Below are 25,714 nucleotides of genomic sequence, written 5' to 3'. Positions count from 1 at the left end.
CATAGCAGGGATGAGGATGTGATAAATATAATTATTGTTGTCTATGGAATGTAAAACTTCTCTATCCCAGAAATGTATTTTCCTGCAGCAACAAGTTCAACGGTTCTTTTCCAGAGAGTTGCATTTAATCAGCTCAGAAGCAATCCATATGACAGAGGTACACACAAGGCAGATGACAGGGTACTTAGAATATTCACGCAACTATCAGACACCTTCAGAGGACCCACTTTCTCCTGTCATAACTTAACCAAAAGAACCTTCCCTAATATACACATTTTCCCCGTTCAGTAAAATGACAAGCACTCTGATTGGCCACTTTTCGTAGCCCCCCTAATCTTCTGGGTGACAGGTAATGACATTTGGCCTTGGACAACTGCAGTCAAATTCTAATAAAAGTTGTCCTAAGCTGCATTCTTTTACCATTAATTAGATAAACAAGTTACCCTTTGAAGAATGCTATGAGCATGAACGGAAGCTCCGGACCAGGCATGTCCGTCTGAGGCTCCGCAACATAGCGGTAGAAGCCTCAGTGATGCTGCTCCCGGCCCGCCCCTGCTCCACAAACTCCTCGGCTTCATAAACTGCACCCCCGGAATCCGATGCGATGGTCTAGGGAGCTGCCAAGCATCAGCCCCAGGCAAAACCCATCAAGGAAGCCCTGGCACGGGCCTCATCCAGGATGGCCTCCGGCTCCACAGCACAGCCTAAGCCACACACACTCCTATGCAGCCCTGCAAATGGCTCCCTCACGCAGCACATCTGATGGTGAGTCTGACAATGACCTGGGGACACCTCTCTCAACCCCTAGTCAACCTGGGACTCATACCTGAGCCATACCTGAGAGAGCTGTGGATGAAAGAGTTTGTGTCGTACAAGAAAGGAAAAGTTTGTAGAGGCCTTTGGACCATACATCACCCAGTTACTGCTGAGCTGCCCATTAGGAGACGGATGCCCCAGATGCATACCTGGTTACCCTGACGCTCCTGGTTTTTGGATATATCAATGCGCATTATCTATGCACTTCTGGTAAGCGCATAATTTTATCTTTTGCTTGGAGAACCATAAAGAAGGATACGCTTACCGGCACTATTCATAGCATTTGACTGCATATTGAATCAGATGTGACTTTTCCTATACTTACTTAGCACTGCACTTTATTATTTATTATATACCAGAGGTTTCATGTGGTTACCTGAGTGTATCAGCTGCTATTACGGAGAGCGCTCACTATTACTTATTGCTTACTTTGTATTTACTCTCGGGCTATCTTCTCTCCTATGTTCGCCACTGCGCACCCACCATTAGTCCATGCGGTACAGGTTTCTTGTATTGCCCGGGCTGTTTCTGATCCCCCAGACTGCTCATTCTGCTCTTGACCTGGGGGCCAGACCACTGATTCTAGTTGTTCTCCTCCCCCTTCACCTGCTACTTCTTGTTTTATGGACTACTCTCCTACCTCCGTGTGACTACTTCCCTCCCACCTTCATTTTTTCTTTTCTTCTTCCCTCCCCCCCCCTTGGGACCGTTCCTTATGCGCTCACCCTCAGACTTATTTCATTCTTGCAGTTCACATGCTCCCACCATGGGACCCCTGAACGTCTTCACCCTGTCCAGGGCCTCAATGTCCCCCAAAAGCACAATAAGGCCTTCCGCTTCGTCACGTTCCAAAAGGTGCATGTTGTCTGCTTACAAGAAACATATTTTACCCCCACTTCCACACCTAAATTTTTTGGCCCCTTTTACCCGCAAATCTTCACCGCTTCCGCGAAAATCATATGTAGAGGAGTTATTATTTTCATCGCACAGTCCCTTTCGTGCTCCATGCTGAAATTGGAGATCCGGAATGATGCTAGCTCATCCTGTCGGGACTTCTTCTAGACTTTCCAGTCACAATCGTCTCTTACTATGCTCCTAACCAAGGTCCCCTTCTGTTCCTCTCCCACTTGCTGACTCTTATTGACCACCATAAACATGGCACCCTGCTTATTTGTGGAGACTAACCACACATTATACCCCTTTCTCGATAAATCTCCCCAACTGCCTCTCCCTCCAGCCTCTACACATTCTTTCCAACAACTTCTAAATCGCCATTCCTTAGTAGATTCATGGAAGGAACTTCACCCAGTAAAACGCAGGTATACCTACTACTCTCATCCACACAAAACATTCTCAGGCATTGACCATATTCTCACGACCGTCAGCTCCTCTTCCAGACTTCTTACTTCAGACATCCTCCCCATACCATGGTCGGACCACTGCGCTGTTCTCACGCCTATCTCCTCCCTGTCCCCCTCTGCTACCGACAACTCCTGGGTAATCAACGAAAATTATTATCCCACCCAACACATAGCCTAGACCTAGAGATCGCCCTTAAAGAATACCTGGAGATGAACTCCACCCCAGATATCACTCATCTCTTGTTATGGGAAGCACATAAGCCAGTCCTTAAAGGGGTCTGTATTAGCAATCGTCCTTCCTCAACAGAGAAAAGCGACAAACACACCTTCACCTTGAGGCAACTTATAATCAGTCACATCAAGCATTTCAGGCTACTCTTCTCCTCGCAACCGTAAAGCCTTAGAACAGTCCCACTTGGAACTTGATCTATTTTTGACAGACCAAGCTGAGCTATCCCTTCATAGATCTCGCCACAAATATTAAACCAAAGCGAACAAACCTGATACATTCCTAGCTCTTTCACTCCGTAGACTAGACCGCATTTCCAAACCAATTCGCCTAAAATTATCTCAAGGTAGCTACACTAGCAATCCCACACGAATATTGCAAATCTTCCGTAAGCACTTAGCCTTATTATACTCCCAGACAGAGCCCTTTGAACAGTCTCACGCAGAAAACCGCTTCGCCCACCTCTTTTTCCCAACTTTGTCTGCTCAACATCTAGAAGTCCTCGAGATGCCAATTACACCAACTGAAACTTTGTCCACAATTAAAGATTTAAAGTCTAGAAAGCGCCCTGGCTAGACAGCTTTTCTGCCTCCTACTATAAGAAATATGCTCATCTTATTTCACCTGTGCTGACCAATGCCTTCAACGCCATCCTGACAGGCCAATCTTTTAAGCCCGAAACAGTATCGGCTACTATAACTATGCTACCGAAACCGAACTCCGACGACTCAGCCTGGTCTAATTATAGACCTATCTCCCTACTCAACATCGATATCAAGCTTCTCGCTAAAATCCTCTCTACCCGTTTGAATCCGATTATAGGCTCCCTAATACATAATGATCAAGTAGGTTTTATCTCTTCACGGCAAGCCGGTGACAACGTGCGGCCCTTCTTTCACTCATTGCCCGTACCCGCAATATCCCCATTTGTTTCCGGTCACTGGACATTAAAAAAGCCTTTCACACTGTTTCATGGTTTTATCTCAATTTTATTCTACAACGCTGGGGCTTTGGACCTCACTTCTTAACTTGGATTTCTTCTCTATACTGTAACCCCTCAGCTCACGTCTGTTACCTGGGCCACAAATTGGTCCCACTCCCAATAGCTTGAGGTATTTGCCAAGGATGCCCGCTTTCACCAATACTCTTCACCCATTGCAATCGTACCCCTAGCCCTTTTAATTAGAGCTGACCCTGATATACGGGGCCTCGAGGTCGGCGGGTCTCACCATAAACTTTGCCTTTTCGCGGACGACGTACTCCTCTTTTTGACTTCGCCACTTACCTCTGCCTCTACCCTACTCCGGCTTCTACAAGATTTTGGCCTCATCTCTGGCTTTCATGTTAACCCCCAAAAATCTACGGTTTTGAATATTTCCCTCTCCTCTCAGGAGATCTCGCATTTGCAACAGGTTCTCCCTTTTTCGTGGTCCCACCAATCTATCCCATATCTAGGCATTAAACTGACTGCCGTCTTATCGGACTTCTACTCCGCTAACTACTTACCAATGCTCGCTCACCTTACTGGTCTTATACATAACTGGTTTTCACTGCCACTGGCATGGATGGGAAGAATCACGGTGGTTAAAATTTATATTTTGCCTAAGATACTATACCTCTTTCGAGTTCCCCATCCCTGTTCAGGCCCCTTTTCTCTGCACTCTGCAACGGCGCGCCTACGCATACATTTGGGGTTCTATTCGCCCTTGAGTATCCCATTCTACCATTCACAAATCTAAATTAATGGGAGGTCTGGGCCTCCCAGACTTTGCTAAATATTATCAAGTCGCTCATCTTGCGCAACTCCCAAAATACCATGCAACCCACGAGATCCCGCAATGGGTTGTTCTATAGTAATTCATCCCCCATAGTAATTCATCCCCCATATAGTAATTCATCCCCCCTATAGTAATTCATCCCCCATATAGTAATTCATCCCCCATAGTAATTCATCCCCCATATAGTAATTCATCCCCCATATAGTAATTCATCCCCCATAGTAATTCATCCCCCCTATAGTAATTCATCCCCCATAGTAATTCATCCCCCATATAGTAATTCATCCCCCATATAGTAATTCATCCCCCATATAGTAATTCATCCCCCATATAGTAATTCATCCCCCATAGTAATTCATCCCCCATAGTAATTCATCCCCCATATAGTAATTCATCCCCCATAGTAATTCATCCCCCATAGTAATTCATCCCCCATATAGTAATTCATCCCCCCTATAGTAATTCATCCCCCATATTAATTCATCCCTCATATAGTAGTAGTAAGTAAGTAGCAAGTAGTAAGCCAAGTCCCCCCTGTGTCAATTCACTTACCTTTGCTCCGCGCGTTCCTCTCGCCGTATTCCCGCGCCGTTCCGGTCTTCAGGGCGGACTGTGAGAGGAGCCTAGCTCCTCTCACGTTCGTCACGCTGCCCCGCCTACACACATCCTGACAGCCAATCACTGGCTATCAGGATGTGAGTGGCAGCGAGACTGGCCAATCATTGCATTTGAGCGCGCTGCCCTGGCTGTTTTTTTTTTTGGATCACGCTGCAGTGTCCCTGCCGCCCGAGAGGAGGGAGGGGAGCGGGCGCCCGGCACACAAGAGCCGCATTAAAGCGTGTAAAGAGCCGCATGTGGCTCGCGAGCCGCGGCTTGCCGACCACTGGGCTAAGCGATGTTGCGTGACCACCTGCAGCCAATGATGGACAAGCGGGGCATGTCATCACGAATCATATGAGTCGGGTGTGGGTCTTCACCTCCGCCGAACCCGCGAGACTGACTCACCGAACCCCTGGGGTTCGATCGAACCCAGGTTAAGAACCACTGTTCTAGAATCAGTTGATAGTGATCCTCTCTCACTAGCTAACTTACTACGGCTCCGACCATCTGATCATCGTACAACTCGGAACCCGATTACGTCCCACTTTATTGCCCTTTGGGATAGACTCAAACCCCGATATCCCCTCCAATTGTCGCATAACCCTCTTCTCTCTCACTCCCCCTCTCTGTTGGGGTCCCTCAAGGCTCTGTCCTCGGGCCCCTTCTCTTCTCCATCTACACCTCCTCCCTTGGCCAACTCATACACTCTCACGGCTTCAACTACCACCTATATGCCGACGACACACAAATCTCTCTCTCAACCCCCCACCTCACCACCTCAGTCTCCGCCCGAATCACACACCTACTGAGCGACATAGACTGGATGTCGCTCCACTTCCTTAAACTGAATCTCTCCAAAACCGAGTTTCTTGTCTTCCCCCCAGCCCGGACACCACCCCCCATTGACTTCTCCATCATGTCCAACAACGCCAACATCAAACCCGCCCCGCAGGCCAGAGTACTTGGTGTCATTCTGGACTCCAACCTATCCTTCCAGCCCCAAGTCCAATCTTTAACAAACTCGTGCAGACTCCACCTCCGCAACATCGCCAAAATACGCACGTTCCTAACCCAGAAACCACTAAACAGCTCACCCACTCCCTCATCATATCACGACTCGATTACTGCAACTCCCTCCTTACTGGCCTGCCTCGCCGCTGGCTATCCCCGCTTCAGTCGATCCTGAATACGGCTGCCAGACTCATTCACCTTTTCCAACCGCTCCATTTACGCCACCCCCCTCTTGCCAATCCCTCCACTGGCTTCCGATTGCGCAACGGATCAAATTCAAAATCCTAACACTGATGTACAAAGCTGTCCACCATACTGCCCGAACTACATCACCAACCTATTATCCAAGTACCACCCAACACGCACACTCCGCTCCTCACAAGACCTTCTCTCTAGTTCCCTGGTCTCCTCCTCCCATGCCCGCCTCCAGGACTTCTCCAGGGTGTCACCCATCCTCTGGAACTCCCTGCCCCAACCCATCAGATTATCACCTACTCTCCTCTCCTTTAGGTGCACCCTGAAAACCCACCTCTTTAGGGAAGCCTACCCCACCCCCTGCTAACTTGCCGATCTCCTCCACTCTTCCTACCACTCCATCCCCCACAGCTTTCTCCTCCTGTGCCACCATCCCCTCCCTCCTAGATTGTTAGCTCGAAAGAGCAGGGCCCTCGATCCCCTCATGTTTTGCATTGTATTGTTATTGTTCTGTCCCCCATTGTAATGTACAGTGCTGAGCAAACTATTGGCGCTTTATAAATACTGTATAATAATAAAATAATAATAATAATCTTCGAAAACCCGGCCTTCCCTCCAGCCTGGTCTTCAGCACGTTCTTTCGCGCTTTGGTCCTCAGCTAACCTTCTTTGAGCCCATCATTTTTTGACCAACACAGGTATGAAATCCTTCCCCTCTCCTCGAGAATCTCGTTCCCTATCAGCGTCGGAAATCTTTTGCTACCTTCAACTAAAGCACTTCTATACCCCCTATCCACCACTTCAAGCTCCGTTCGCTCTATGACCTTCTTCGAAAGCGCGTTTAAGAAAGACCCACATAGGCAGGGCCTCATCTCCGCTCTTTATGCCCTATTATTGACTCCAGAGTCTTCCTCTGGCCCCTCATATGTTGCTAAGTGGGAGAGAGACCTAGGTTCCAAATTGAGCCCAGACGAATGGGGCTGCATTTAGTTGGCAACTAAATCCTCCTCACAAAATGTGGTAACGGTTGAGACTAATTACAAGGTCTTGACTCGATGATACTTAGTCCCGGCAAGGATTTATAAATATACTCTGGGTTACTCTCCAGATTGTTTTCGGGGCTGTGCAATTGCGGGAACATATCTCCATATCTGGTGGTCCTGCTCAGTAGTTCATGCCTTCTGGGTTGGCATTTTCCACATGCTGTCTGCTCTTTTTCAACAACCACTGTCACCTACCTCGGACATAGCCTTGCCTAAATTTGCGACCTCCCTTGATATCCAAGCTTTAATTCAAACTTTTCTTACAGCTTACAACAGCTGCCAAAAAAATTATAGCAAAATCTTGGAAAACCCCATCTCTGTGTATACTGGCGGTTCGGAATAAGGTGACACAGGCCATGATACATGCTAAAGTGGAAGCTGCCATCAGACACTGTCCCTAAATTTTTGTCAGTATGGTCCCCCTGGGTGGAACACTTCCTCCCTCAGAGCTTTGACGAATCATTGCTACTCCCTTAATAATCTCCCCCATCTGATGGTAGTCCAGAGCCTTGGTCCGGTCCCAAGTCTCCCTCTCTGTTCTGGTAGTCACACGCTCTTTCCGTCCCCCCCCCTTTTTTTTTCTTTTCTCTTCCCCCCTTTTCTTACCCTTCTTCTTTTATTCTGACTGTTCACACTATCTCAATTGTTTTTCCTTCACCTTCCAAGGAACTCATTCGTATGCTCTAGGAGTACCACCCATTTGTTTCCATCAAACAATATCCTGATCCTTTGATTTTGTATTACTCTCCCTTACTCATTTCGGTTTCTCCTATGATTATAACAGTTGACTTTAACGTTGGCCACTAGGCCTCATGCTTTAATCTTTTTTTCTATACTGTGTACATATTTTGCATATTATTGTATGCCATGTAACTTTAAAACCCAATACAAAGTTTGAACAAGAATGCTATTTACCATACTTAATTTGCCTTTTCATGTTATTAGATATTAGATGCTGCACAAGTCCTTTCTAGACTGACTCAGCAATCTGCATTTTATCACCCTTGCAAGTTTGCAAATTACCGACTTTGAAAAGTAACATTATTATTATATTCTACACAGGCCAGGAAGATATGGCGTTGTAGAGGCCTTGAATAGAACTGAGTGAAGGGTACAGCCACAAATAAGGCTACCATGAGGCCCAGAACCCTCAAAAAATATCACTAAGGGACATCTGTGACCCAGAGAAAAGCAAACAGTAACAGCTGTCCCTCTTCTCTCATGGGTGAAAGCACCCCTTCACTGGGAAGAGTGTTTTGGCATTGACTTTGTAGGTTTTGTGTTCCAAGTTTTACTTGAATAGAATAGAAAAGAAGACTGAGCTGTGGCTTTGAAGATGAAGCCTGAGGACAGCAATGAGGCCTGCTTCTTTTTGAGGTAGGAGCTCCCTGGGGAGGAGGTTTAAGAACCAAATGTTCAGGAAGAAGTATTTCTTCTGCGACATTGTTGGCTAATTTGTCAATGCATCACTAAATAAACATCTTCCTTCGAAGGGGATATATCTTAGGAACCGTTTGCAAGCAGCTTCAGCTGTCCAAAGTTTTAGTCATAAGATTCGGCACATATGGATAATGAAAGCCATTCTGGAGATCTGTGTCATGACTTGTTTTGGGGCATCAGCACAAAAGAGCAAAGCAGAAGGGCAGTGTCTAAGTACTCAACCAAAGGCTTGATCCTGGAAGACAGGATCCTGATAGTTGTTCATTGCCCTAGTCCATGCATGCTCAACCTGTGGCCTGCGGAACAGTCTGATGCGGCCTCAAACCAATGGCAACGTGCACAGCCTCATTTGGGTGCATGCCACTCTACTGAATGACTGTCTGTCCTTCATAATGCTGGTGGCTGTCATACACAAGCCGCTATTGCCGAAATAATCTGGAAGGCCTAAACTTATCATCACTACATAATGTAACATGGGCATACTGGAAGCCATTTTGTTCTTTATATTCTGTTTTCATATGTTTCTGAACAAAGACTTTAATATCAGACATTCTCAGTTTATTACAGCATACCTCCCCAGGTTGTAAACTTTGCAAGGGGTGGGGTAGAATGGTGGTACCAGACAGCCACGAAATAAGGACTGACCACGGTACCAATCTGCAAGCTTAATTGAGGGGTCCATGCCTTGATTGAACAATGGACAAAAGAGCTGTGCACAATGATTTTTTTCCCATGAACATCTGTAAAAAAGTTCAAATTAAAATTTACATTGCATATGGTCTTATTATTATTTGACAGGATTATTTTAATCAAATACGTCAATTGTATTATTATTGCACGAATTGAATGCTTGCCTAATTAAGTAATTTGAGTTTTATATTACTATACTCAGTTTCCATATTTATATATATTTTATCTACATTAATTGGTTTTAGCAATTAATACATATTGGTACAGTGTATATTTTGGATATTATGTTTTCAACATTATAAATAATTATTTTGAGTTCATTATCTAACTTCTGTAGCATACAGACACTGTAATATAATAAAGAAATCTCAGTACAAATGACCTCCGTGAAAGTCTGTAAGATGTAGAGATTGAAATGTTTTGCATCCCAACAAGTTCAATGTTAGAGGTCAACAGTTAACTTGACACAGGAGTTTGTATTTATTTTATAATTATTCCTAATCCTATACTGCCCCCTTCAGGTAATTGAGATCATTTAGTAGAGAAAATGACACCTTGAGTGACAGCATAATTAGGCAAGATAAGCTTTGCCCACCCTTGTTTTTGTGGGGGTGATGAAAGTTAGAGGATGTGCTCACCTTATATCTCAGCTAAACAGTTTGATTTGAAATAATTTTAACTGCAGTATAAATATCTTTTATTTCAATTCTCGGGGATGATTCTCTTTGAAATGTCCTCAATGTTATTTTCAGCTTCTAGTCAATGGTTTACTTTAGTATATATGACAAAATAAAAAACTTAGTGAACATTTGTTCTTGACCTCAGATAGATTCTAAGAGAGATCATGTGATCAATTTGCATAGCCTTTGTCATATTCTGCTGACTTACTGATAGTTTCCTACGCTGCATTTCTAGACAGTCGGTCCAATCTCATTAGTATTTGATAATATTGCTGGTTTGAATTTGTAACCATTATTTTTGATTAGATAATTGAACTGTTATTTTGATTTCATTATTATTTATCATCAACAAATTATATTTTTAATTTCCATTTTGCACTAATTTTTATTATTTATATATATTTTTGTACATTATTACTTTTTATTTCATCTTCAAATTAGTGTTAATAAAACTCAGGTTATCAGTTGATTTATGAAAATTAGTAGGGCATCTCCTTTATTCCAGATACCTGCCTGTTTTCAAAAATTATATATGGATTATTTTTTTCAGAGCTAAAGCTCTGACATCTTTCACAGACATGGGTAAAGAAGCCTTTTACATTTAACGGTATCCATATAGGGGTTCTGAAGATGGATTCGCACAGTTGTGTGATGAGCTTGGTGTCATTCTGGGAGCATGTGAGTGCATTATACAACATTTTATCCTTGTCTAATAAAAGAAGTTTGTCGAACTACTAGGGCATGTGCTCCCCTGCCAAAAATAAATTGTCCACAGTCCTTGTTTTGGCAATTCAAGGTTTGGCTGCAAAGACCCTGATAATAGTGAAGCCTGGTTCAGAGCTTTTTTGGCTGGTCACACCTGAGCACGAGAGTGGGATTAATGCTAATCAGGTAAATAAAAATTTTGTGATTAAACAGTGGGTAAACATCCAATGTGGATTGGTCCCAGGGAAAATAATGATCTTGACTGTTTTTTAAAATTTTCATTATGCAAAAATTTGAAGTTCTGAACCATTTCATTTCATTGTGGCATGCAGCTGGTTACCAAATCACTTAAGTGGCCCATGCTTTTCAAGAGGTTGAGCACCCCTGCCTTCTTCCAATTAGCTGATATCTGGCAAATTTCAGCAATAGCTGGTTTCACAGCTGGGCATTTGAGGTTAAAGAGTGCTTTTAAAGGTGTCTCAAATTTCTGTCAACAGAATCTTTAAATGAAGAAACATCTTCTACAGGAACAGTAAGGCCTTATTCACATTTGCACGTAGCAGGAACTCGTGTTACTACTCTCCTTTTTTTTTTCTGTGTTTTTCACTTGTGAGAACCACTGTGCAAGTGAATGGGCTGCCCTAAATGTGATAAACACTCCATAGAAGCTCCTGTATTTGTTTTTGGAGCAGAGTGTGGTGCGATTTTTACTGTGCTCTTGGGTGCTTTTGTCACAGAACAAAAAACGTGGCAAACGCGCGCGCGCGCTACTTGCGCTTGGAGTGCCATTAATATTTAATGGCAACGCAAGCACGATGTGTATTAGTAGAGCATTTCCAAAACACGCAGCAAAGCAAAGTGTTTTCTGTGCAGTTTGCCTCTTGATCGCAAACGTGAAGATGTAAACAGGGCCTCAGATGTTTGCTTAAGAGTTGGCAAGGTCTACTACGGAACATACCACTATTTAGTGATCCATTTATTTCCACTGGATACAGCTCAGTAATGATTCTCGGAGGGGTGAACATTTTTTCAGGGCTAACCTAAATTGCCCCATTCTATTTGTTTCTGAATGGGGAATGTCTCCTTATACACTGGGCAGAACCGACAACCTTGAAAGGGGTCTTCTGCTCTCTGAGCAGGTAGCTAATGGGAATGATGTCGAGGGTGGAGGGGCTAATCAGGATCATCAGGTAGGAAGATGGGTTACTGTAATGAGAGGGAGTGGTAGGGGCTCACAGAAAAGGAAGACTGGCCCTGGGTTTGTGCACCCAAACAGATTTTCCAAGCTGGGTGAAGATGTGGGGGTGGCAAGCTCAGGGATGGCAGCCCTGGATGTCACTGCTATCCCTAACAGCCGGGAGGGCAGACCATCTGGGAGGGGTGGTGAGGGTAGTGCAGGATGGCCTAGAAAGCTGGTGGTAGTAGGGGATTCTATAATCAGAAAGACCGATAGAATAATTTGTCGCCAGGATCGCCTTAACCAAATGGTTTGCTGTGTCCCTGGTGCCAGGGTTCGGCATGCGGTGGAACAGGTTGATAAATTACTGGGAGGGGCTGGGCATGCCCCAGCTGTTTTGGTCCATGTTGGAACTAATGACAGAATACATGGAAGGTGGAGGCTCCTTAAGAATCAATTTAAAGAACTAGGCTACAAGTTGAAGGGAAGGACCTCCAAGGTGATATTCTCTGAAATATTACCTGTGCCATGCGCAACTCAGGAAAGACAGGGAGATTAGGGAAATCAATGCATGGCTAAAGACCTGGTGTAAGAGGGAAGGATTTTGGTTTCTAGAGAACAGTGCTGACTTTTCATTGGGGTGCAGCCTATATGCTAGAGATGGTTTGCACTTAAATGGAAGGGGGACTGCTGTGCTGGGGGATAAGTTTATGGGAAGGCTGGAGGAGTATTTAAACTAGGATCGAGGGGGGAGGGAGAATTAGATGGTAACGAGGTAGACAGATCAGACAAAGGTCAGTTCTTATTGGTGGGTGGAATGGGGAAAGATAGGGGGAGGGCTATAGCAGATAAGACGGTTCCCTCGTTACAAACAACCAGTGGAATTGGTACCATTTGAATGAAAATAAAAAATATGCAAAATACGTGTGCACAAGGTGTCAATGGATTAAAGTGTTTGTTCACCAACGCCAAAAGTCTGCCAAGCAAAAGAGGTGAGTTGGAAGCTTTGGTGCATGAACAGAACTATGATTTAATTGGTATTGCTGAATCTGTATTCTTCGCATGACTGGGCCATTAATATTCCTGGCTATGTTCTCTTTCGGAGAGACAGGGTAAATAGGGAAGGTGGTGGTGTCTATCTCTATGTGAGAAGTGATCTCAGAGCAAGTGTGAAAGAGCATCTAGTTGATGGAGAATGTGATGAGGCTGAAGCATTATGGGTGGAACTGCACATGGGGGTGCGTACTACAAAGGTAATCATTGGAGTTTGTTATAGACATCTCAGTGTTAATGAGGAAGTGGAGACTCAGCTCCTTGCAAATATTGATAATAATGGGGGATTTTAACTATCCGGAAATTGACTGGAGTAATGGTACTGCAGGAACAGTTATAGAGCAAAAACTTTTAAACCTACTACAGGACAATTTTATGGTATGGTTCATAAAGGCCTCAACTAGGAATGATGCTTTGTTGGACCTGGTAATCTCAAACCATGCAACCATATAAAAGAACATCTGGGTAGCAGTGACCATAACATGATTTAATTTACTGTTAGCTGTAAACAGCAAACACATATGGGAAAAATAAAAATCCTCAATTTTAAGAGAGCTAATTTTCCAAGGCTGAGAGCTGCTCTCCAAGGCTTAGACTGGGAGGGAATACTGGCATCAATGCACACAACACAGAAATGGGAGTTCTTCAAAAAGACTGTATGTGAACACACTGCAAAATATATTCCCATTGGCAACAAGTTTAAAAGGCTAAAAATCAAATCTATGTGGCTTACAGCCAAAGTTAAAAAAGCTACACATAATAAGAAAAGAGCTTTTATTAAATATAAAAATGAAGGTACGCTATCATTGTTTAAACATTACAAAGAATATAACAGAATATGCAAAAAGGAAATAAAGGCCGCAAAAATTGAAAACGAACGACAGATTGCAAAAGATAGCAGGACCAACTCCAAAAAATTCTTCAAATATATTAATAGTAAAAAGGTCCGGTCCGAGCATGTAGGCCCTTTACAAAAAAATCTAGAGTGGGTGACTGGGGACAAAGAGAAGGCAAATTTATGAAATACTTTTTTCAGCTCTGTGAATACAAAGGAGTATGGGAGAGTTCTTGTCCATAACAGGCATGGTATTGGCACAGATACAGATGATCCACATTGACTCACAATTGATATGATCCAAAAATATTTAGACAGAATAAAGGAGAATAAAGCATCTGGACCAGATGGCATACACCCAAGGGTCCTTAAAGAATTGAGCTCTGTCATTTCAAAGCCATAGTTTCTAATTTTTAGGCCTTACGCCAATCCAGTGGTACTATGCCAAAGGGGTCAAAATCTTTACCAACTAATTATAGATCTGTTAGTTTGACTTCTATAGTTAGGAAGATACTGGAGAGGGTAATAAAACAGATTAGTTCTTGCTGGAAAAAAAATATTTTAAGCAGCAGACAGCATGGATTCATGAAAAATAGAAGTTGTCAAACAAATATGATTTCTTTTTATGAGGTGAGCAAAACCTTGGACAGAGGGGTGGCAGTGGATGTGGTATACTTGGATTTTGCAAAAGCATTTGACACAGTTCCCCATACTCGGCAAATGTGTAAGGTGAAGTCTACAGGCTTGGAAAAATCCCTATGTAAATGGATAGAAAACTGGCTAAAAGATTGTATTCAGAGAATAGCGGTTAATGATTCATACTCTGAATGGTCTAGGGTTATTAGTGGTGTACCCCAGGGTTCAGTGTTGGGACCCTTACTTTTTAAATATATTTATAAATGATATAGAGTCTGGGATAAAAAATATAATTTCAGTCTTTGCAGTTGACACCAAGCTGTGCAGTAGAATAACGTCCTACAGGATGTCAACAACTTACATGCCGACCTCAACACACTGTTTAATTTGGCAACTATGTAGCAAATGAGGTTTAATGTTGATAAATGTAAGGTCATGCAGTTGGTGGAGAAGGATCTGGGAGTTCTGGTAGATCACAAGCTTAATGGCAAGCAATGCCAAGTTGCAGGTTCTAAAGCGAGCAAAATACTCTCTTGTAATAAAAGAGGTATAGACTCCAGACAGAGATTTCATTTTACCCCTGTACAAATCATTAGTAAGACCTCATCTGGAATATGCAGTTCAATTTTGGGCACCAATTCACAAAAAGAATATTGGGGAACTGAAGAAAGTATAGAGAAGGGCAAAATGATAGGAGGCATGGAGGAGCTCAGCTATGAGGATAGATCAGAGGAACTGAATTTATTCTCTCTTGAGAAGAGGAGATTAAGGGGGGATATGATCAACATGTATAAATACATTAGTGGTTCATATAGTGAACTTGGTGTAGAGCTATTCACCCTGAGGTCATCACAGAGGACAAGGGGGCACTCTTTACATCTGTAGGAAAAGAAATGTAATCTCCAAACACCGAAAGATTTCTTCACAGTAAGAGCTGTGAAAATGTGGAATAGACTCCCTCAAGAGTTGGTTATGGCCAGCTCAGTGGATTGCTTAAAAAAAGGCCTGGATTCTTTCTTGGACACACAAAATATAACTGGATACTAACATTTATAGGTAAAGTTGATTCGATTGCCTCTTGGGGGATCAGGAAGGAATATTTGCCCTTACAGGAACAAATTGGTTCATGCTGTGCTGGGTTTTTTGCCTTCCTCTAGATTGATTGGGTGTAGGATTATAGTTTTTTTTTTTTTTCGAATGTTTGAACAGGATGGACTTTTGTCTTTTTTCAGTCGGTTTCTTAGTACCCAAGGGGGCATGGAGGAATGGAGGAAAATCAAGTTCTTATGGTTTTGCACACAGCATTAGTGAGCTTGTCTACCTTAGCAAGCATGTTGTGTGAAGCCATTACATTAGGTGCATGAGAGGCTGGGGAAATCTTCTGAGGCCTTTTCTAACACTACCTCAGGGTCCTCTTCATTCCTCTCAATATCTGTGTCCTCTAGATGAGTGATAGCTGTATTAAGTTAGTTGTCTGAGAAAGTCTGACATGGTTGCATAAAAATCTACCTTTTAAGCTGGTGTTAAAATAGTGTCCTGCTCAAGTGAGGTTTGAGCGTTTAATAGGCCTTCAGCATAGCAAATGTTTGTCTGAACTTTAGCAGCAGTTTACTTGTGCCTGATCTCTGCCACTGCTAACGCTCCAGGCAAAAGTGATGGTAATAATGCAACACCTTAGTCATCCACCCAAGACTGGACTCTGAATACTAGCATGTTACCACCAAATTTAAAAAGTTAAAACACCACACAAGTGAATACATTTTAAACACAATTCCTGGTTTCCTTGTAGTTTTATTGTACACTATATACTATTTTGGAAACCTGTAAAAAGTGGAGCTACAGTATCGGTCCAGTACAGGGTAAATCTGTCTTACCAATTTATGTTACTGGCCCCTAATCAGGGTCTGGGTTTCGCCCATCATACCCCGGGAGGGTTCTTCAGGGTCTGAGTTCCAAAGAGATGGACCACAGCCCTGGACCTGCATAGCATTCTGCGGCTAATTACACGCACTACACTGAGGGGAGCGCCCAAGCAAGATCCAGTGTCTGAAGCAACATTACAGGTTGTACCCATAAAGTTATACCAAGGTAGCACAAATCTAGATGCACTGCTTTTAGTGTTAAATTAGAAGACAGTGAAGAGTTGATTGACGAATCCAAAGCTAAGTAAACTTGTGAAGCAAATGATTTCTCCGTACGGAGAAGAGGTCCATCACCTTAAAACAATAGCCAAAAACTGAGCACTCATGCAGTTGTGTAGGGTTACAGGGAATACACCTACAGGGTGTCTCCAAGAAAACTTTGTCCAATCACCTGAATGTACCAGCCTATATTCCTGAGTCTATGAATATGCATCCTGTGGCCTCTACTACACTATTAAAGTGGTATTAAACCCCAAACTAAAAATGTTATATGTTGCAGTTTACCAATGATTAGATGTGGTGGCTGCATTAGTTTTATTTCTTAGGCTTTTTTCCTTCTGTTCTCACCTGGTGATCTGGCTAGGGGCACACCTCCTGCCCTTCAATGCCCCCACTTTGCATGAGTAACCACAAGGGGCACCTTTGGACACCAGCTTTTTCAATGCGGGGGGAAGGGGGGGGGGGTGTTAGATGTACTATTGAAATTGAAATTGAGATTGAAATACACTAACAAACTGAAGCCAAACTCCAGATAACACTTTATAAGTAGTTACAGCAAACAGTTTTTTCATTTTGGGATAAAGGTTTTACATAAATAAAAGCTGATCATTGTAAGCACCCCTGTCAGTTGTAAATGGTTTGTCTCATCTCCATAACTGATACATCTACAAAAGAGCTTGTTCTTTAACCACTGACCTACAGGGCACTTATATCCCCTTCTTGCCCAGGCCAATTTCCAGCTTTCAGCGCTGTCACACTTTGAATGACAATTGCGCAGTCATGCAACACTGTACCCATATTAAATTTTTATCTTTTTTTTGTGACAGATAAAGTTTTATTTTGGTGGTATTTAATCACCTCTGGGTTTTTTATTTTTTCTTAAACAAACCAAAAACCACTGAAAATTTTGAAAAAAATGTTTTTTCTTAGTTTTTGTTATGAAATTTTGTAAATAAGTGATTTTTCTCCTTCACTGATGTGCGCTAATGAGGCTGCACTGATGGACACTGATAGGTGGCACTGATGAGGAGGCACTGGTAGGTGGCACTAATGGGCATTAACAGGCATCACTGATGGGCACTGAAAGGCAGCACTGATACATTGCACTGATAGGCGGCACTGGCTGGCACTGACAGGCGGCACTGATGTGCACTGACTGGCACTGATTGGCATTGATAGGTGGCACTGACTGGCACTGATGTGTGACACTGAAAGGCAGCTCAGATGGGCACTATGTGGCATTGATGTGCACTGGTAGGCACTGATATGTGGCACTGATGGGGACTGGCACGAGGCACTGATGAGCACTGACAGCTGGCACTGCTCGGGCTACACTGATCATCATGGCACACTGATCATCAGTGCCCTGATGATCTGTGTACATGTCCCCTCGCGGAAAGCCGATTACCGGCTCTCCTCTCCTCACGAGCTGTCAGCATGACAGCTCTAGAGGAGAGAAATGCCGATAACCGGCATTTCCCCGTTTACATGTGATCAGCTGTGATTGGACACAGCTGATCACATGACCAATCTGACATCTTCGGCTCTTTCCGTGATCGGTGATCCGCTGTGTCCGAGGGACACAGCGCATCGCCAATTGCCGCGCTGCGTGCTCCCTGAGCCGCGCATGCGCAGTGAGACTGGGAGGACGTCATATGACAACCTCCCAGAACGAGAGAACCACCTTGCGCCCGTCATATTACTATATGGTGGGCGGGAGGTGGTTAAAAAAAAAGACAAGATGGATAGCCGGAAAATAGAAGAAAGAACGCCTAAAAAAGAAACCTAATGCAGCTACCACATCTAAGAATTGGTAAGGTGCAATATAAATGTTTGCTTTTGAGTTTAGTGCCATTTCAAGATTTTACATACATGCCTCAAGTTTCAAAACTCAATAGTTTTATAGGGTTTCTTTAAAATTTTGTGTACATTTAGTGCCCATAAATATCTTAGAATTACTCCAGAGATCCTCAGCTGCATTCATTTCCTTAACGCCGGTGTATAAAATTAATTCTTCTCTCTCAATGTCTCCCCTTGTAGCCATTCACCCTGATGTAATGAGAGCAGAGACTACAAGTGTAAGTGTTGAAGGATAAACATGCTTCTCCTTTCTGGCCACTGCATTGTGCAGATTTTAGCTGTGCTGATCAGTTGTTTGATTACTGTTCCAGAAGCAGGTCCGAATGTATTTAGGCAACTAATGGGCAGACTGCATAGCTACAATTTACACCATGCAGTGGCCAGCCCCCTCCCTGGAACTACGCATCTACAGAGTACCTAGGGAAGTGTTTTTTCATGCTGGCTCAAAATGAACAGCAGCACAATGACAGGGGAGCTGCAAGGACAATGGTTAATGTAGTTCTGCAATCAGCAGGAAGCTGATGCATCACCCCTTCCCCTTCTGGCATTTATAAAGAGCTGGAAATACTTAAAAAAAAACAGCAGCTGCAGCTACAGGGTTGGACTATGGATATGCACACAGTTTTAAAGATGGAGAAACATTTTTCATATATGTTATTTATTTTGGGAAAGGGCCAGAAACTTTACTGTGTTTGATTTTTCTGTCAAATTTTAAAAGTTTGTGTCCACTTTCAGTTCTATTCAATGCCCATCAGCTGCACAAGAAATGAGGGGAAATCTCTTCCATGCGTACAGACAACAATACAATTCTAAACCTACTAACACCATTAGGAAATAAGTGGAAACTCCCAAATAGGACACTAATTAAAAGCTGACAACCTTTCACTATATTTTTAGTGATATTTCACTAAGTGAAAGAAGGGAAACCAGCCTAAAAGAAAACAAATGCAGCCACCACATCTAACGATTGGTAAGCTGCAAGATATTATATTTTTGGTTTTGGGTTTAACGACATCCCCGACGACCAATATAGGGGACATGGTTTGATGCAGACTCAAAGACACATTCTGTATTCCTTTCCAGACGGAGATATGAGCACCTTTGTATTCTAATTTTTCAAGAATTACATTTATTGCTGACCCTATGGGTCTGTCTCTTCTGTCTGAGAATGTAATAGAACATATCACTCCCCTAACAAAAGTCTGATTGAAGTTCCTAAGAAAAGTTAGCAGATACACTTAAAGTGAAACTTAAATGCAAAAAGAGAATTTGTTCTGTTTAAAGCCTTGCGCCTTTCATTTTATTTTTGCTTTAGTATCATACTGCTGCGCAGTGATATGACTGAAATGTCACTTTGTGCACCCAATAAAATTGACACACAAAAAAAAAAAAGAAAAAAGAAAGAAAAGGCAAGTGTGTGATGTGAATAAAAGTGCTCACTACAGCCGAAGCAGACAGCTACTGCACACTAAATCTCTGCGATTTAGTGTATGAGGCAGTGTGAATGGGCCCTAAGTCAGAGCTAGACTTCTCCATTGATGAGTGAGTATGACTGAGTGCAGCCCGCTACATCAACTGTACTTGTACTCAGAAAGGACGATGTCAGACTGCTGTTCTCGCTCAGAATATAGATGGGGTCATTCTTTGCAGTTGACTGCTGATAAGTGTTTGGGCTCACTGTGGAACATGGAAGCATATTTATAAATAAGCGAATGTGACATGCAAACATTCACAGCTGGTTAATTATGACAATCATTTTAAACACTTGCCCTACATGTAGTGAATATTTGTTGAATGCCACATTTACTGATTTATACAAATATACCCCTTAATATTTCTAATTAAGCTATCTGATCAATATTAAACGTATCTGCTGACTTCAGCACAATATAGAGGTCAATTACTTTTTCAAACACAGAGCTAAATGGTGAAGGATACACTTGATTATTCAATAATTAAAAAACATAACAAATCTGTAAACTGTTGAAGTGTTACTAAACCCATGACTCTGCATTCAATATATCTCCCACAGTATACAGAACATGGAAATGCAAGTAATTTAATAAATATGAACTGCTAACTACCTTTTCTCATCAGCAGTATATAGCAGTCTTGTGACTTCTATCAGTGTTTACCTGAGCACTGGTAAAGCTTGTAGGAGGAGTTTTCGTTCTCCCTTGATTGTCCCAGTGCTGATCACATGCACTCTCCCAAAGAAAAAAAAAAAAAACTCTTCAGCAATACACACCAAACTGAGCATGTGCAGAGTGACTCCTAGGGTTCTGTGCTATCAGCAGATGAATTGGGGACAGTAGAAGGCGAGGATCAGAGGAGACAGCATCAAACAGCCTTTTTACACAATGTGGAAGATTGACCCTTTTGGATCCACAGTGAGTATAAAGAGCATGCTTTACTGCATATGCAGACTGATTTTACTGTTGTGGGTTTAGTAACACTTTAACTGCTGACTTTAGCTTTACTATAAGGCAATATATTTTCTATCATTAGCCTACATCATGGTGAATAACTCGGGTGAGTATTAAGGCGTGCCCGGTACAAAAGTTCATATCACTCAGAGGTCTTTTTGAAATTTTTATTGGTAAGGAGCATCAAGTAAATGCAAGGAGTTTCAGGGGAAAGATCTCCCCCTTCCACAGGGCTGGAGCAGTAGATGTAAATAGAATCACAATGAGATGCAATGGAAGACATATATTACGGCTTGATAAAGACTGCCATATCTTAATGGCATTACGAGCTGCCAACATGGTTTAAAAAAGACCTCCGAGTGATCTGAACTTTTGTACTAGGAGCTCATAAATACCCACCTCAGAGTTTGTTATTTGCTGACATCATGGTGAGGGATAAATTTGTTCATTTCAAATTTCTCTGCAATACCAGTTATTGCAGAGAAATACAGTCACATGGAATCTAATCTATTCTAAAAAAGATAACTTCAAATGCTGAAAAAATATAATTTCCAGAAATCATCACAACTTTCATATAATAAATTTTCATGCTATCATACATTATGCTGGACAATATGACAAATGTCAAAAAGGGCCCAACATGTTCTTACCAAGAATTTTCTCAAACTCATCATCATCTACATCTTCTAAACTCTCCTCATCTTCATTCCGTTTCTGCCTCTGTTTGTCTATAGACAGCTTTTTGAAGTATCTGCAATTCAGATAAAGAACAAAGAAAGTGATTTGCATACATGTTCAAATTCATTTTAATATTAAGTAAGGTTCAAATAAAACTGTATTCGTTGGCAAAAAAAATAATAATAGTTGTGCTAATTAACCGCTTTCCTGCCGCCCTATAGCATAAATACTGCTACAGGGTGGCAGGGGTGCGCAAAATCATGTATAGATACACGTGACTTTGCATTTCCTACCTGCACCGCCATTGGCAGCCTCACCTGTCAATCACCGGGTCCCGGCCAGTGATTACTCACTCACTGGCACCCGGCGATTGCCTTGCATCACAGATGGTGGAGAGACCTGTATGTAAACAATACAGATCTCTCCCCTATCAGCTCCTGCACATTGCTTTGTATTGCTCTGCATAGCAGAGCAATACAAAGCAATGTGCTTACACAGTAAAGCACACACACAGCACACAGTTAACCCTTTGATCACCCGAGATGTTAACCCCTTCATGCCCAGTGTCATTAGTACAGTGTCAGTGCTTTATATTAGCACTGACCACTGTATCAGTGTCACTGTGGATGTCAGGGACAGTTAGTCAGTTCCCCCCAGTGTCAGAATGCCCACCGCAGTCCTGCTAAAAGTCGCTGATTGCCGCCATTACTAGTATTAAAAAAAATATTCCATTATCTATACCGCCATTTGTAGGCGCTATAAATTTCATGTAAACCAATTAATTTACACGTATTGGGATTTTTTTTTTTAACAAAACATGTAGCAGAATACATTTTGGCCTAAATTTATGAAGAAATTTGATTTTTTCAATTTTTTTACTGGACATATTTAATAGCAAAAAGTCAACAGCATTGGTTTTTTTTGCAAAATTGTCGTTTTTTTTTATTGTGCAAAAAATAAAAATACATAAATTTAATTTGGGTGCAGCGTTGCATGATCGCGCAATTGTCAGTTAAAGTAGCGCAGCGCCATATAGCAAAAAATGGCCTGGTCAGGTGGGCAAAAATGGTCCTGGTCTGGAGGGCAAGTGGTTAATAGAAATAGTTGTTTAAGGACATCACAGACAAAAATTTCCCAGCACACTTATTAGCTAGCCTGCAAACAAACCAAATTGACCCTGTCTAACAATTCATGTAAAAAGAGGCTTTCAAATATATGTGGAAGCAGCAGTGTCCACATCACAGCTCCTCTGTATACTGTGGTTCTATCTCTACAGTTTAAGAGTCTCCAAGTTGGAGCATATATAGCTGTGAATAAAATAAAGGCACACAAATAGAGCTTTCTTGTGATGGTAATTGATCATCACTGGGTTTTTTTTTTATATTATTAATATACAGGATTCATATAGCGCCAACAGTTTGCTCAGCGCTTTACAATATAACGGGAGACAATACCGCAACAATACAGTTCAATACAAGAGGGTTAGGAGGGCCCTGCTCCTTGGAGCTTACAATCTAAGAGGGAGGGGCTAGTGGTACAAAAGGTAGTAACTGTGGGGGATGGACTGGTAGGAGGAGTAGAAGATTCCATTATTAGCTGAGGGCAGGATAGGCTTCCCTGAAGAGATAGGTTTTCAGAGATCGCCTAAAAGTGAGCAGAGTAGGCGATAGTCTGATAAATTGGGGTAGAGAGTTCCACAGGATGGGGAAAGCTCTGAAGAAGTCCTGGAGACGAGCATGGGAGGAGGAGACAAGGGAGATAGAGAGCAGGAGGTCGTGCGAGGAGTGGAGAGTACGGTTTGGGTGATATTTGGAGACAAGATTGGTGATGTAATTTGGAGCAGAGTTATAAATGGCTTTATATGTTATTGTCAATGTTTTGAATTTTATCCGTTGAGCAATGGGAAGCCAGTGGAGGGTTTGGCAGATACAGAATGGTTAGGAAGGTGGATGAGTCTGGCAGCAGCATTCATGATAGAGTGAAGAGGGGAGAGCCTGCGATAAGGTAGGCCAATGAGGAGGGAGTTACAATAGTCAAGGCAAGAGATAACAAGGGAGTGAATAAGTTGCTTAGTAGTTTCCAAGGTTAAGAACAGGCGTATCTTGGAGATGTTGCGGAGGTGAAGTTTACACGATTTGGACAGCGATTGGATTTGGGGCTGAAAGGACAGATGGAAGTCTAGGATTACACCTAGCACCCTGGCATGAGGGGAGGAACTGATGGTTGTGTTATTGATCTTGATGGAGAAGTCAGGGGATGGGGCACGGGCTGAAGGGAATACTAAGAGCTCAGTTTTGGAAAGATTGAGTTTGAGGAAGTGGAGTGACATCCATGCCAATATGTCACTTAGTAGGTTAGTAATGCAAGAGGAGACTGAAGGGGTGAGGTGAGGAGTAGAAAGATAGATTTGTGTGTCATCAGTATAGAGATGGTACTTAAAGCTATGAGAGTTTATCAAGTGACCAAGGGAGGAGGTGTAGATGGAGAATTGTAGGGGTCCAAGGACAGGACCTTGAGGGACCCCTGAAGAAAGAGGGAGTGGAGAGGAGGAGCCAGAGTTATAAGTATCGCTGAAGGAGCGCTGCGATAGGTAGGAGGAGAACCAGGAGAGAGCAGAGTCTCGGAGGCCAAGAGATTGGAGTTTTTTGAGGATGAGGGGATGGTCAACAGTATCAAAAGCCACGGACAGGTCAAGTAGTAAGAGTACGGAGTAGTGGCCATTGGAGAGGTGACTACTGCATACCAGACAGTTCGTTTTTAAACCAATATCTACACACCACATTGGACATTCAATAAAAATAAGTTTACCTAACCTTTTTTTTTTTTAACCTGCTGTATGGTGATCATCTTCATCTACTTACCTGTGAAAGAAAACTTCATCTGCTGGTATTTCATTTTCCTCTTTTTCAAGGAATGTTGCACTGTTAACTGAAATAAACACATTTTTCATTTAAAGTAAACTAAATATTTCTTCAATTACTACTGTTAAGCAAACCAAGTTCTTAAAAAAGCAGTTTATGAAAGTAAACCCCATACACAAGAACAGAAAAAGAAGATTTTACCATAATCTTGGATAACCGAGATAAACGTTCGTATTTTCAAGTGAACACAAGCACAGCCTAATTTGATCAAAATACTGACATAAAAAAATGCTAATTTATTTTTAAAATTACATCTGGGGGCATGGCCAGAAAATAGCACAGCAGAATGAAATGAAAACGAGAAGCGCACCAACCTTGCGCATTACCTCAGTAACCAAAATTTATTAATTGTAAAAAATATACTCACAAACAGCGAATAAAATCAGGCATGTAAGTCCTCACAGGGACTTGAAGCTAACATGAGTCCCATCAGGGGACTAGCTCTGAGGAAGAAGGGACCCCCTTCGAAACGCGTCAGCTGTACTGAACACCTACTCCCCTGATGGGACTCATGTTAGCTTCAAGTCCCTGTGAGGACTTACATGCCTGATTTTATTCGCTGTTTGTATATTTTTTACAATTAATAAATTTTGGTTACTGAGGTAATGCGCAAGGTTGGTGCGCTTCTCGTTTTCATTTCATTCTGCAGTGTTGATTGGGCTTCCCCAGCCTTGTTTTGGAGCCGCACAGCCCTTTATGCATTGGTGGACGATCCCTCCAGGCCTGGTTCCATCTGTTCGCCACCTGTCTGAGCCCTAGAGCGCAGGAGAATTCGTTTTTGATCAGAAAATAGCACAGAGCAGACACTGATCCTTCCACCACCACAGGCTTTTATTCTTCTAATAATGTGCCAGCACACCCTCTTTTCACCCATCCCCAAAGGGTGAAAACCCTAACCATTGGGGAATACCCAGTGTTCAACCCTAAATGCTGGCAAGACGGTGCCAATCCATATGTCTGCATCAGACCAGTAGGATAGCAACTGATCTTCTGGCTCTTCTCAGTGTGCCAACATAGGAAACCGCTTTCTGGGGGGGCACTAGTTTTGTCTGACAGCAGCAGGAGCCAATGACTCCCACTGCCACCAAGTCTCCTGTGAGTAGAGAGAGGAGAGAAGAGCTGCTGCAGATGGGCACAGCACTGAATCGAGATCAAGCTCAGGCAAGGGTTTTTTTTTTTTTTTACCCTAAATGGGTTTTAAACCTCACAGATGAAAAATCATATCCCTTCATAGTGTGTACTTGTCTCTATTAAGTGCACTAAATGTAATTTCTCTCTGCTGCTTCCTTGCTCTGCTATCAGCATGAATCACTTCTAACGTTTTCCTGACACCAAGGGAAAAAAAGATGACAGGGGAGGGACCCCCAGGAGATTGACAGCCTCAGCTTTGTTCCTGTGTGGAAGGGGGGGGGGGGGATGTCCCATCCCTTCAATCAGCTC

At 42.7% G+C, this 25,714-nt stretch overlaps 1 protein-coding gene across 1 annotated transcript in view; it reads right to left on the bottom strand.

The window, feature by feature from the left end:
* Nucleotides 1–25,714, bottom strand: part of CEBPZ (CCAAT enhancer binding protein zeta) — a 119,909-nt gene that overhangs the window by 20,302 nt on the left and 73,893 nt on the right. The window contains exons 9-10 of the mRNA XM_089668542.1: nucleotides 24,215–24,281; nucleotides 21,326–21,426 (exon numbers count right to left, since the gene is read on the bottom strand). Coding sequence (XP_089524668.1) covers nucleotides 21,326–21,426; nucleotides 24,215–24,281 — 168 coding nt within the window. The remainder of the gene's footprint in view (nucleotides 1–21,325; nucleotides 21,427–24,214; nucleotides 24,282–25,714) is intronic.

This window comes from Staurois parvus, unplaced genomic scaffold (genome assembly GCF_062004578.1).
Source record: "Staurois parvus isolate SC_StPar_1 unplaced genomic scaffold, SC_StPar_1.0 ptg000059l, whole genome shotgun sequence".
In the NCBI taxonomy this organism is placed as follows: Eukaryota; Metazoa; Chordata; class Amphibia; order Anura; family Ranidae; genus Staurois; species Staurois parvus.
This window is presented reverse-complemented; position numbering and strand designations above follow the sequence as displayed.